At 33.8% G+C, this 14822-nt stretch overlaps 1 protein-coding gene across 1 annotated transcript; it reads right to left on the bottom strand.

Annotated features, from left to right (window-relative positions):
* Positions 1 to 6550: 6550 nt before the first annotated feature.
* LOC149576044 (protein SPIRAL1-like 2) lies at positions 6551 to 7320 on the bottom strand. The gene is made up of 2 exons (XM_089830360.1): positions 7025 to 7320; positions 6551 to 6930 (listed from the first exon to the last, which is right to left on the bottom strand). Exons 1-2 carry the CDS (start codon positions 7193 to 7195, stop codon positions 6856 to 6858), a joined length of 246 nt encoding a protein of 81 aa, XP_089686486.1. The 5' UTR covers positions 7196 to 7320; the 3' UTR covers positions 6551 to 6855.
* Positions 7321 to 14822: the final 7502 nt, after the last annotated feature.

Genomic DNA, 14822 nt, shown 5'->3' with positions numbered 1-14822 from the left:
ATCCATTATCTATCACTATCCTATCCCTCATCCATCCACCCACCATCCCATAAAACACCTTCTTGTTCCCTTGGTGTTCCAATCAAATATCCAAAATCTGATGGAGCTTGTAAATACCTCTTGTACAGCTTGTAAATCTTGTACCAAAGCTTGTATTATACCTTATAAATCTTGTACCATACCTTGTATATCTAAAATCTTGTCCAAAGCTTGTACCATATTCCAGCTTGTAAATAATCTTGTATCCTAGCTTGTAGCCTATCACGTGCACACAAAGAATCCCATTTTCCTTAAGCTTTTCACAAACCATCTACCTATCCACCTATCAACTATTATAGACATCCCATCTGTCACAAACATTTTCATCTCACAAAAAACAAAACATGAACAAACTTGTACATTTGTAACATATCTCGGTCCGTCAGCTTGTACATCCTCTTTAGCTTAGTATCATTGTATCTATCCAGCTTTCGTGTTAGTTCATCCTTGGTCAACATCTTGCACACATCGCACACCTTGGTTAGCTATTCCAATGCATCCTTTAGCTAGATCTCCTATCACCAAAGTGTTATCCTTCTTAATTCAGCTTGCTAGACACATCACTCATCCAAATCCACCAGTTTAGGTGATCTCCGATAGATCCTTGCAGGATATAGCTTTTCTCATGTCTGATCTTGGTCCGTTAGTACCTCATCCTACCCATCTCATTGGCAAACAGTTCTCTTTTGGATTTTCGCTTTCTTTTGATTTGAGATCTTCCCTTTTGGGTCTTGAAGTATCTTTTCCAAGAAATCTCCTTGTTCCCTCCTCAACGTTTCCACGATCTTCCATATCATGGTATGCTGCAAATGGGGCAATCAGAGCGTAAGGTCTTGATCAGGTCTTTTGCTTGTTTTCTTTTTCTGCTTGTGGGTTACCTAGTGTCGTTTCCATGCTGCTTCCTCTGGGATTCATGTGTGATACTGAGACAATTCTTGCGTGTTTTTTTCGAGTCAGTTCGTCAGTCCTCTGGACGGTTGGTGAAAAGGCCTTGATGTTCTTGGTAACCTTGGCAATTAACCAACAATCCTATAGCAAATCTAGTGCTCAACTACATGGTGGTACTTCTCTTTGAAGTATCCCCCGCTCAAAAAGCTTCAATGGATTTCCTTCATCTCCATTATCCCCCATCCATAGCCTACATCTGTCACTCCTACCCTAGCTTATGCATCAGTATCTCTTTGAATCACTCCTCACACTTAGCTTTAGGGATCCACAATCCTAGTCTTAGGGATCCACCAATCAAATCAATCCACCAAGCCTCATCTTTCAAGATCCACAATCCTAGTCCTAGGGATCTCCAAAACCCATCTTCCGCCAATCTGACTCTTTGAAATCCTGTTGCATCAACTTTATCATTCTATCATCCATCTCCCTACCACAGATTCCTTTTATAGCGCTCTGCTCCTCCAATCCTAGAAAGTCTTAAGCTTGCTTTACTATTGTGTCTCTGATTTCCCTTTATCATTCTCCCGTAGTGAGAGTTTGAGCTAATTCAACCCCTTCTCTTTGCCAACATGTGTCTCAACTCATCTCAATTTCTTGTATTTTTCAAGAAGTCATCGAGCCTCATTTCTCTCCCCGCCGCCTTCTTGAGGGGGCATCATCTAAGTCTAGTCTCTCCTCTTCTTATTCGAGACTGGGGCAACCTCGTTGCTAAAACATCTTCCTCGTGTCATCTTCATTCGAACTTCTTTGAAATAGTGTTGTCTCAACACTATGTCAAAGAGGGGCAAAATGTAGACACCTAAATTTGATTACACTGCTTCGGTAATCTTAATTTAGCCATCTCTAAAGGTATCATTAATTAAATTCTTATTTAATTAATCCTTTGCCATCCCTAGTTGATTAATTTAATTAATCATCTATAGTCCTAATTGATAAATCAAATAATCTATTATTTATCAATTAAATCCTTTTCTCCTATATAATTCCAAAAATCCCCATTTATTAAATAAATCTATTTGATAAATGAAATCCTCAAATTCAAAAACCCCTAACCTATCTCTAATCCTCCATTTAGCCTAATCCACCCCATCCACCCATACTAACCAAGCTTAGCCACTAACTCACCCACCCTCATTAATGCCATCCACTTGCACATCTCTAACATTCCTAATCTAATCCTAAACCCAAGCCTAATCCACCCCCTAATGTTGTCACATTCCTTAAACAAGTTTAAGACTTTCCTAATCCAATCCAAAGTCTCCCCTCAAAAATCCCAACCACCAAGTCATGAGTGCTCTTACAAACCATAAAAGACTCTTACAAACCCACTCATGACTCTTACATCCATCTTCCACACTCTTCCCTCTTCCACACTCATTCCTCTTACATCCCTCTTACATACTCAACCCCACTCATCATGCCTTTAACCAACCCTTTACCCTACCCTCTCACACTCATCCTCCTTGTGACAAGTGTCACCTTCCCATTGGTGCTAAACAAGCACAATCCATGTGCTCCCCTTTGAGTGCATCTTAGCCCTCCTTAACCATCTCCCCATCCTTGCATCTAAGCCCTCCATCCCTCAAGCCCTTAGCCTATAAATTGAATCCCATCCCAAGCCATTTCATCAACAATCTTTGAGCTAAAGTTACCATGCCCTTTTGAGAGCCAAAAGCCATACTCATACCCTTATAATGCCAAATTGAGAGCTCACAAAGCTACCAATTTGCTATTATCCATCTCCACCATTGAAGCAACTTTGAGAATTTGAGCATACATCCCCAATCTACACATAGACACATCTCAAAAATAAGAGAAAAATCCTCATTGAGAGAGCCTATCCATGGCTCACATTCTCATTTGAGTTTGTCTTCTCTTTGTCTCTCTTATATGTTATGTTAGTTTAATGTGTAAATGCTTTCATTGAATTAGTATTTCTAGCACATTAGATTAGTGTATACACTAATTTCTCCTGAAGTAGCTTGTCTTGTTAGTACTTATGGTAGCTTCTTCATAAAGTACCCTTGATTCATGTACATCCACATTGGAGGTTTTCAAGATGACAGGATGGTGCTTTTAGAAGTTTGCAGGCAAATTGGTCAGGTAAACAAAAAGTACAAGGACAAAAGATCAATTACTTTCCCAATTGGCATTGGGCACTACAATTTTCTTTCTTCTTCAGATGTTCAAAATATCAAGAGATCCATGGTGAACATAACTTTGCAATCTTTCTATAGTCACTTCCCATTTGATGGCAGTGGGTATGTTAAAAATAACTTGGCACTTGGATCAGGCTATCTCCATTTCCCTACAATGGAAGATTATTGGGCGAACTGTGAAAATGATTTTGAAGTGAGAAGAAGGCACTAGATGAGATTCACAATACAAAAAATAATTGATTACAAAATGGGATGGGATGTGATAGGCATAAAAGAGGATAGGTCAGCCTTAATTGATCCTTTCTTCTTCGAGTGGATACAGTTGTTAGAATTGCCATATATTAATTGGTCTTTGCTGAATTGAAAGACTTCAAGGAAAGGACCTTCTTTGTGATTCAACAAACTAAAATTTGGTTAAATAATAAATTCAAAGAAGCCATGACTACTAGATCAATAGGTAGAGGTGGTGCAAAGAAAAATAATAATTCTTAGGAAGGTACATCGATTTCAGCCATTGTGTCTTCTATCCCTACTTCCTCAGGTTCTTTACATAGCACACAAGGTGGAGATGATGGTGAAGATCTAGATAAAGGAGTTGATCTAGTTTCATCATGTGAACTCAATGCAGTCACCAGAAAGAGGAGATTAAAATCGAAGGAGAAGACTTTAAAACCAATTCAAAAGATAATAGATGAAGCTCCTAAGATGATAGGAGAATGCCAAACTTATGGTAAGATGGTGAAAGCATGGATAAAATGCATGAAAGAACAAGCATCAAGCCTATTTCAGGAGGTTAAGGTTACATATGCTAAAGCAAATCATATACAACAAAACATTCAAAAAGAGTTAACAACTTTCAATAAACAACAAACATTACGGAGAGAAATTGATGCTAATTTATTAGAGATTAAAGGAATAGACAACAATATAGTCAAATCACTAAAGTTAATTACCAGTGGAGAAGAAGAGAAAATTGACATATGGTTGGCAAACATTGGATGGAAGATTGATAGCATGACTCAACAATTGGAAGAACGAGAACAATTCTTAAACTCCCGCAAGCTACTAAAAAAGAAGGCCTTGGGGAATATACTAGTGATTGTAGAAGGTATCCCTATTAGTGAATAGACTCAAGTTCCACACATACCTTCCATTTTGGAATGCATAGAAGTAAAGATCAACACAAACTTGGTAGTAAACAAAGTTTAGATGCTAGCATTATGACAAGATTGAGCAATCTCTCAGCGGTGTTGGACTGCTGTATTCAAAACTTACTAGGTTACGTCCTAGAGTTGGATGAAGTTAGAAAGAAACATGAACTATGCAAGCTGAAAATGCAAAGTTTAATCATCATCAAAACCAAGGCTTTCACATAGGTCATCAAATCATTTAGAGCATATAGGGAAAACTTGACTTAGCTACTAACAACACCTACAGATCAAAGAGCAAGCTCAGGAAATATCAGTAAATGTAGTTAAAAGTTAGATATGTCAAAAGTTGTCTCAAGTTTTTGTTTATATATTTTGTAAAGAGGTCAACTTTAGAATTAGTTTTTGTTTTGGTCAATGACCTAACTTTTTTCTAACTGTAGTTGAGCATTGAAAATTAGAGTTAGCTATGAACTATCTTCAGAGTAGTCGAAACTCTAATTTTTTGAGTGGTTACAAACCCAAAAGGTTAGTTATTCTAGAATAGCTATAAATTTATGAACCTCAATCTAATAAGGGACTTTTTTTGGGATTTTAGAATAAGGGAACATTATGCTAAAATTTTGATTAGGAGACAAATTTTAGAAAGTATGTACAACTTTTGTCTTTGAAATTGGAAATCTCTATTATGTTCTTGGTGCAAGAAAATAGAATAAGACATGCATTCGATTTCTTGTTCTAAAATCTAGATTGTTACAGCATCAAGCTGTTGATTCCTTTTGTAGTGAATGTTTTCATAGTATTGTGTGAATGTTTATGAATGATGAATCAGCATGGTAATAATGATCATTTTCAAGCGTAGTTCTTCATTGTTTTTAATATCATTTTATGTTGATTCAAGAAAGCTATAAAGTTGTGTGGTGCATTCATCATGAATGGCTTTCTATTGATCTTTAAAAAATTAGATTCTTTATTTGAAAATCTTTAAAATTACATCATACGAGGGAGCTGCCCCTCTAAATGCAGAGGACGGCCATATCAAGGGCATATCTAATTGTTGGAGAAATCGATTTGCCACACACTTCATTGGGCTAAATTGCGTATTTTCTAAGTGAGAAATTTGTTTGCAACAAATTACAAATATGCAAGTGAGATATAAAGAAAGAGTGAAAACTCATTTGAATGATTTATGTAGAATTTAGGACTAAATAATAGATATAGAATCTTTACAAAGATTCTAAGCACTTGAAGGTCTTTTTGATATTTTCTCTTTCAGAGAGGAGAACAAAAGAATCATTTACAAAAGGGTAATTGATGAGCACCTAGTACATAATGAGATAGAAAATAGATAAAGCTTCTATTATTAAGTACAAAATATTTGAAGACAAAAGATAGGATCTAGATAGGAGGCTAAATACATAATAAAGTATAAAGATATTTGGTAAGATATGATAAGAAGAATTCATAAGTGTTTGTATCATTTACATTATCTTAGTGCATTATATACATCACATATTCTTGTATAAAATACTTTATATCTTTTAATATATTCATCTAATATATATTCTTTTACAATCTTTTGTATATTTTTATTTTAAGTATATATATTTGCCTTTTAAATTATTATACTAAAATTAAATTAAGAAATTTATAGCAATTGGAAAAAAAAATTGTTGCTAAAATAATATCAGAGTGTAATCTAAAATATTGTTTATATGTAACACAAATAATTTGTATATGTTTTGATAATTGTCATATGAACTATAGATAACCCCCCAAAAAAAAACTATTTATAGAAACAACACAACGATACTAAAATACAAATTATATTTATCTATAAATAATCACAAATCTTTTGATGACCTCTCAAATATATTACTACCCAAATAATTGTACACATAAAATAGTAATTTCAACAAAATACAAACACTTATTTATATGAACATCTTATCTCATAAATAACTCAACTATATTCAATATTATGAAATATTATATAAAATAATAATGTATTTATAATTTTTAATAATATTTTTAGATTTTAATACTATTTTGTCTTTGAACAAAAGTTAATTTAAATAAAAATTAATTATTAAAAATATACAATATAAATCTCTTGCAAAACTTATAATCACAAACTATACACCAACAATAAACCGAACCAAATATCTCCCACAATACTCATCCTTAATTGAGGCGTAGTTATTTTTTTAATCCGAATATACTCTTCACAGCTGAATACACTTTCACAGGCTCAAATTTCAAAGGCATGGAAATCGACATTCAAATTCAAACGAATGCTTATAATTACAAAACTGAAGGTGAGATCCAATAGGAGAGAAGAGTGGGAAAATATTTGAGTTAAAGCTACATAAACACTTGAAGATAAAGAAACAATAATCTGTGGGATTCTAATTTGAGACTCTTCACAAAACAAACAGATCTCATTGGAGTTAGAGAGGACAACTCACAATGAGATATACAAGGACCATCGTTTTCTTTGTAGATAAACGTTTATTTCATGCATAAACTAACAATACCATGAAATATGAGCTCATGGCTTCTCATTTCTGTCCTCCAAAAAGATATCCAAGAGAAGAATCTCCTCCTGGTACGCTCTGCACCTTTATAGAAGTCTTCTGCACAATAATATCAAGCTCAATCTATTATAACAATTTATCTGTATTCCTTTTCATAGAAATGATTAGATGCAAGCGAAAATAATCATCTTACAGTGATGGAATTCCTTCTATTTTGTGTATCTGTCATGTGGGCATTTGAAAGAAGCTTGCTGTTGTTATTGTCATTGTTTGCAGGACTATCATTAGCTGGTAGAGAAGCTCCTCCAAAGAGGTACCCCAATGAGCTTTGTCCTCCTGCAGTGCTGCAAACACCACGCCCCATTCTCACCACTTCGATTCAATCTAGACAAAATTTGGATCAATAATCTAATCTCCTCAAACAATTCTCATCCACATTGCATGCCTCATAAATGCTTTCCCCACAAATACTATACTGAAACAAATCTTGTCCAGGAAAGTTAAGGCAAATCATTTTAAGTATTAGCACACACGTAATAAAGAAAGGGTATCTAACTCCAAAGGTGACGTTGAATTTGACAGGCTATTTTTCTTTGATTTTAGAATGTGCATGGTGCATTTTACATCGTAATGTTCAGACAAAGATGGCTTAGCAATCATTTCAAAGATGTGGCCATTGTTGGTGAGAGTGTAATTTGGTGTACCGGGCGTAGGGCAATCATCATCATTTTCATTCATAAGAGATGTCAGTTTTTCTCCAAATTCTGTGGGCGCTGCCACGCCCAACCATAACCCTAGAGCAAAGCAATGATTTTGCCTTTTTTAAAGGATAAAAGTAGTAGCAAGTGGGCATGTGCTCTCCTTCTGGTTGGTTTACAAGTAATAATTAGAAGTTCAAATATCAATTTTGTTGGTAGGAGTTTTATATGAAATCTATTTAAACTTTTAATGTCATTAGTATTAGAATGAGATCTTTTTTTGAGATTCAATTATAAAGTTGTCAAAGTCACACCTCTTCCTCTAGCAAATGAAATTTAAACATTATTAATTTTCTTTAAATCTAATTAACTATTACATTTTGATTTGCATCTTATGTGGAAATTCTACTAATCAAAGGGACTTAAAATGAGTAAAACTTTTATGATGTGCTAGAATAGAAACATAAATTAGTTGGTGAACATAGTTATATAGTTTATGAAAGATAGATTTTATGACGTGGAGAGTATGGATTGAATGTTGTGTAGGTCTACTTTGAAGAATGTAACGTCAGTGGCAAGGAAAGGTCCTAACCCTCACTTGGGTAAAAGTAGCATGTAGAAGTAGAGCTTGAACTTTGTTTAGGATCCAACAGAGGATAATCTTAGGCCCTTTCTATTTTTTCTATAGTTCCTACCGACGTACAAACACTGATCCTCTTTATTACTAAAGGTTGTAGGAATCAAGGCAATCCATTCAATACATGCAACAAGTTTCACATGGATCATAGAGTATAATCTAAAGTGTTGATCCTAAAACTATAGACACAATCAAAATCGAAAGGTCTTGCATTTCCTCATGTATTTCATGAAGATGTTCATGTAGGGCACCAACCTCTTGTTCAGAGATGAAGAGTTCACCCACTTTCTCTTGTAGGGATTCTTCTACCATTTTCTTAGCTTCTTCTATAACTTTTCTTGCTTTAATCTCCTTACCCATATTAATAGATAATACTTATAATTCCCTTTGGATGCTATTCTCATCTTTTTGTAATTATTAATTTTCTTGAGACAAGACTTCTAGGGCTTCAACATAATCATATTTACTATTACAATAGGCTTCCAACTAATCACACAACTCTTACCTCTTTTCAGTAGAGTGTGTCACATTATGTTTTAACCTCTTGATAGCTTGTTTTTCCTCTACAAGTTGGTCCTAAAGACTCTTCACATACCATCCATGTTTCCTTTAAGGATTCTCTCCAAGCTATTAGGGCTTCTTAAGGGAGTTGTTCTCTAATACCAATTGTTAATATTAGGAAACACCAAGGAAGGGGAGAGATGAATCAATGTTGTTGCTGATCTAATCAATTTCACCATCAACTTATTGGGATAAGGTGACTCAGCCTTACCATGTTTTATTGCTTTATTTGTGCTTTCTTGAAAAGTTGCTAAATGAAGCTGGATTCTTCCACAAGAAAAGACTTGGAGTAGAAAAATAGAAAGCTTTTTTCTTTTGGTGATTTATTCTCTTATGTTTTGTTTTATGCAAGAGTTGTGCATAAGGAAGTTTCTAAAATAATTTATACATGTGTTGAATGTAGACGCTTTAGAACTATTTCCTTTTGTATGAGAACTCTATAAGTAAAAGCATTATTGTAGAGAATAGAGGGAGAGATGAGAAGTTATTTGCACAACGTTATGCTATGAGATTTTCTCTAGAATGGAGCAAGATGTAAATCTCCATGTGAAGGCTGAAAATGTATTGTAACTTGTTGCTGAATAATACATTAGCTTGATGGTTTGGAGGGTGGGGTTTTTACCTAGAAAGGTTTTCCCCACGTATATTTGTGTTCTCTATTCTATCTCATTTTTCTAGTTCTATGATTATAGAATAATAATTTGTATGTCATAATGCTGCTGAATTTTGTTTAGATCAGTAAATTGCAATCACTTTCCTTTAAGGTTTTAATTGTGGGAAATCAACTATGTATGTTTCCGCTTTTATGGCATAGTAGTATGCACTTGTATTTGCTAAGTAGAAGTTGTACAAGGAACTACTGTATACATGATGTGCATATTGATCTCATATGAATTTCTGGGATGCTCTCACTTCCCTTCACAACTCACTTAATATGAAACACGAATATGAATGAATAAGTAAATTTTCAAACATTCATACATTGAACACTTTGACACTAGTATTTTCACATTAAAACCCTTAGTTAGAGGGGAAACCCATAATGGGAATTGTCACCCATAAATATTCAATATTATGGTGATAAATTCACCTTATTAGGAGTTTTACATTCACTTGATTAGGGTTTCACCTAGTTAGGAGCGTTAAGCCTTGTTACAATCTTTACAAATAAGATATGGTAGTAGTTACCTTGTTAAGAGATTTATAACTTCTTCTAAAACCTTGTTAGAGGATTTCTTCTTTAGACCTATTAGGATCTTTCACACCCTATGATGAGTGACCATGTTACAGGATTTTCCTTTTCAACCTATTAGAGTTAACAAGTATGAGATGACATGGAAGTTTCACTTATTGCATGAGAAGTGTTTTATGCTCCTAATCAGTTCTCACCTCTAGACTAGTGTAAACACACTATTCTTCAAGTATTCTTTACAAACTTTACACTTCATATTTTCAACAATTGTCTCACATTTATCTAGAATGATATCAATTAGACATAAATCATTACAATTACAATTCTATTCCTCAAGGATTCCTTCATGTCAAGGGTCCAAAGTCTAAAGTTACCAGTCTAGGGTAACTAAATGCTTGAGAGCCTAGAGTCTAGTAGGAGACTAGTCTAGGGAAACTCAAGTAGTTACTTAAATTGATAAGATGTCATTTATTGTTGATGGTTGACTTTTATTGAGGATTATCGGTTATTCATTGATAGTATATTTATTGTTGATGATAGTTATTTATCTATTGGCTATTGTGCTTTTAGCATTTAGGCATTTGATTTGGAAGTGGATATTCTAAGTTCAAGGTTGTATCTCTTTAGTTTTGATACTTGTTTTGTACTTGGTATCTTCTTGTTGACTTTTCTATGTGATGTTGGTATTGGTCAATTTTCTTTTTGACTTTAGTTATTCTTTCTTTATGATAAGTTGTGTTACCCTTAAGGTAGATTAAGCTATCAAGATGTTGGCATAACTGATTTGCAAGTTATTGATAACATGAAGAGAGTTATACATTGTATTATTCACAAGTTATACTATTTGTCATTGATGTCAAACAATTGACTTATTATTTTTTTATGTTACCATATCTTAAGAAAGTTTATTGGTTGAAGGTACTAAGAAGAAATGGGGAAGCACCTTATTAAGTAATAGTTGGAATGGTAGATGAGAATAGTTTTGAGTGATGGGTTATCTCACTAGAAATAAGAATTTTATCATCTAGACCTATGGCTTATTGCTGAAGTTATCTTTTATCAATTAAGATAGAAAGAAAAGATAAGTTTCTAGGTTAAGTACTATGAGATTGTTCGAGAAGTTTCTACATGGATGGAGAGATGTCTTTGTGATCATAAGATCAAGGTTTAGGATTTGTAGAGCATAGAAAGGATGTGAAAATAGATAGATAAGAAGGAAGGGGAAAAGGGAATAGTAGCTTAAAAGAGGAACAAAGCATCAAACATCCCTCATGCAAGCATGCACTCATAATTTTCCTTTTAGATCTTGTAGAGCTATGGTATTGCAAATTAACATTTGTGATCACAATGAAAGATCATTGCATCAAATGAGAACAAGAAATTTCAATTCTCTAATCTAGCCTCTCCTAACTAATAATACACTTTCAATTTTATTTCAAATTCATTTCAATTTCAAGGCCAATATTTTACCTAGGGAAACCCTTTTCAACCCAAATTTCTCTCTCATTTTAATGTGTAGGTAACATGTGGAAAATGCATAAATTTAGACATAGATAGTGTTGGAATTAAAATAGAAAAAGTAAACTCTTTGGGGCGGGGGGGGGGGGGGGGGGGGGGGGGTCGGTGGGGGCGGCGAGAATCAATGCTTCAAACCTAGGGAAACCCTTTTCAACCCAAATTTCTCTCTCATTTTAATGTGTAGGTAACATGTGTAAAATGCATAAATTTAGACATAGATAGTGTTGGAATTAAAATAGAAAAAGTAGACTCTTTTGTGGGGGGGGGGGGGGGGGTGGAGAATTACTGCTTCAAACCTTTTCCCATCAAAATCATTCAGCTCACATCCATCTCACAATTCAACAAGTAAACTGAAATACCATATTATGCATTTACATCTAAAGCATGTAAATAAGTAAACATTCACACATATATGCCACATGATATGATTACCCAAAAACCCTCCAATGAGAAGGTAAAAATGGGGTGGGGATGACACCTACAAATCTTCACTACTATAGTTGTAAAGTGTATCCAATTAAGGTTACAATTGTTTGACCATAAAATATAATCTACCTTGTGAAAGGTTTGCCCTATTAAAGGTTTACATAGACGGTTAGGTCTCACCCTGTTAATGGATTTTAACACCCTATTATAAGTGTGCTTGATTAGAGGACTTCAATTCACAAGGGTATGTGTAGGATCGTGGTCAACTAAACTATGGTCTTAAGTGGCAATAAAAAAATTAGCAAATCAAGGTTATGTGAACTAGACATGCAGTTTAATGCTTGTTATAAACTTTATATCAAAAAGTTGAGAGAAAAGAATATCTAGGAAATTGAATTTAGTTTCTAAACTACTAGGCCTTATCTAAAAAAAGATAAAAATTGATTAGTCAAAATTTTGAATTTTAATGCAATAGTACAAAAATTCTAAGACAAAAATAAGAAGTAGACGTATGTCTGGCCACCTTAATCAAAATCAAATGATAATATTTTTAAGTAATATTCTAGATAGAAGAAGTAGAATCATGCTTGGATGTGCCATATATTTTTGGGTATTTTTAATCTAAATAAATAAATAATTATTAATTTTCTACTTTAGTATTTTTGGATTAAAAAGACTCTCGTGCATGACCACCTTAACTAATTCAAAACTAGGCAATTTTTAATTTTTAATTTTTTTTCCTTGTAGTAGAAGTACAGAATGTGATGCATCTTTTGGATTTCAAAAATGTTGTACCATTTGAAAGTTATAATTTTTTTCAAGTTGTGTGTCAATCAACACTTTATACTAACTCAATTAGAGAATAAGTAATAATTACTTACTAAACTTGTAATTTGACAAAACTTACATTTTCAAAAAGCTAAGAACATTCTTAAGAAACCCTTTTCATTTCATCAAATTTTGGTGGAAAAAAAGTCATCAGCTACATGTTTGAAGTAAGAAATACACAAGAACAAGTCAAAAACAAAATTTTGGGACATTTTTACAGTTTACCATATAGGGTTCCTATCAAAAGATATAGTAGGCCTTATAAAGGTATTAATTGTTGTTGTTTAGTATCAGGTTGGGTGGGAAAAAAGTTGGAATAGATTTTGAAATGCTTTGAGGCATTTCAAAACTACATATTTTTCAAATCACCACCTTTTGGCACACCATGATCCTACACATACCCATTAAGTAAGCACCTCATTATAGGATTTCAACATAGCCTATTACAAATACTTTGTTAAGAGATTTAATTGATTCACCTATTAGAATGTCTTAATAATGATCTTTTGGTTAGCACTCTACTACTAGATAACATATCACCTCTTTGCATGTATCCTTGATCCCCCTCTAATCAGATTTCTTTGTTCTTTCCTTTCACTTCTTCCTATGTTCTTCTCTAACTAGTTCTACAATGTAAATCAATTCATAACTCCTTAATCACCATGAATGCTCTGTTTGCACACGCAAACTTCTCTCTTTGCTCCTTAGCATTCTTAGAAAGTTTAGGTTTTGTCTTCCTGGAGAAGACCTAGGTGACATAGGGTTAGGTATAAATCAACAGTTGTGATTCACCCATGTTGACACTTTAACCTTCCCTTTTTTTTTTGAATGGATGCATTTAATGCATAGGGATTCATGTTTAAGATTCATCAGGTTATCAACAAAGATTGTTAAAAAATCTTTAAGTCAACTAAAAAATGGTTTACTTAGTAGTTTGTGTCAATACAAATAACTATGTCAAAATTGTATTACTTGACATTTTAAGTCCCTAGTGCTTGGCACTAACTATAACATCAATGCTATCACTCGGCATCTAAATTACTTAGCACTCACTACTTACTTGGTACTTGAATCACTCAACACATACTATCTACTTGGCATCTAAGTGACTTGGCACTTGAGTGGCTTGACACTCACTATTTACTTGGCATGCTCTATCTTATATGCTATGCTCGACATATATTGCTTGTTTGGGATGAACTAAGTAAATGAATTATAATGAGTTAAGTGTATATACACTCACTTGTCAAAACCAATCTGAGATCAACAATCTCCCCCCTTGACATGAGTGTCAAAAACACTTGGTCATGCATTAATGATCTTATCCTTATGACCATAACTTAGATATCTAATATCTATTCGACTTCTATACAAAATTTCAAAATATCAAAATTTTGCAACACATGACTTATCAATCATACCTCAAACTTTCATAAGTCCCCTTGAGTTGATTGTTGTGTTCTATACTTTGTATTTGAACTGAAAATCTTTATCCTACTGAGTAGATTTACATAAGCTGAGCTAATACTCTATTTTTGTTTGTTTGTCTTTGCCTCTATCTCCCCCATACTCTTTCTCGTTTCTTGTTCTCTTACTCCCCCTTTGCTCTCACTCCCCCTTTTTGACACTTATGTCAAAGGTTTATACACTAATAGTATAATCTTTAGAGATGCATCCCAATTATCACAAGCTACCTCCAATGACCTAATTTGTATGGCCAGCTCGGTGCCAAGGTGTACTAAGCCTTCAAGTGTAGAAAGATGAGGATCTTTCTTCATCAGAGTTTTAGTGTCAGCTAGTTCCTTGTATAGTATCTCCATGTTTGGAGTCAATGTAGATTGAATGCATATTAGTTTAGCCCTGATGTTGGCTTCATCTACATGTAATGTTACTAACTGACTTTGGGATTGTAGAAGGGTGCTAAAGTGTTTCTCACTTTGGGTAGGAGACTTTGGTAGAGTTATGCTAGATGTTTGCATAATACTCTCCAAGTTTGAGATATGACTCCTAATTTCCCTTGTGAAGAATGTAGTATTATTCAATTTGGTAGACAAAGAGAAAATATTATCTAGTACCTTCTTTACACTCTCTATTTACCTTCTTTACACTCTCTATTTAGGTTGTTAATTCA

This window comes from Cupressus sempervirens, chromosome 1 (assembly GCF_028749045.1).
Source record: "Cupressus sempervirens isolate cs-2001-9-10 chromosome 1, ASM2874904v1, whole genome shotgun sequence".
NCBI classification, from domain to species: Eukaryota; Viridiplantae; Streptophyta; class Pinopsida; order Cupressales; family Cupressaceae; genus Cupressus; species Cupressus sempervirens.
Note: the sequence above shows the minus strand (reverse complement) of the source record. Positions and strands in the feature narration are given on the sequence as shown.

Coding starts and splice junctions, on each gene's coding strand:
- LOC149576044 (XM_089830360.1), bottom strand. CDS start 7,195: ATGGGGCGTGGTGTTTGCAGCACTGCAGGAGGACAAAGCTCATTGGGG. Junction 6,931..7,024: donor ATAGAAGGAATTCCATCACT/GTAAGATGATTA, acceptor ATTATTGTGCAG/AAGACTTCTATAAAGGTGCA.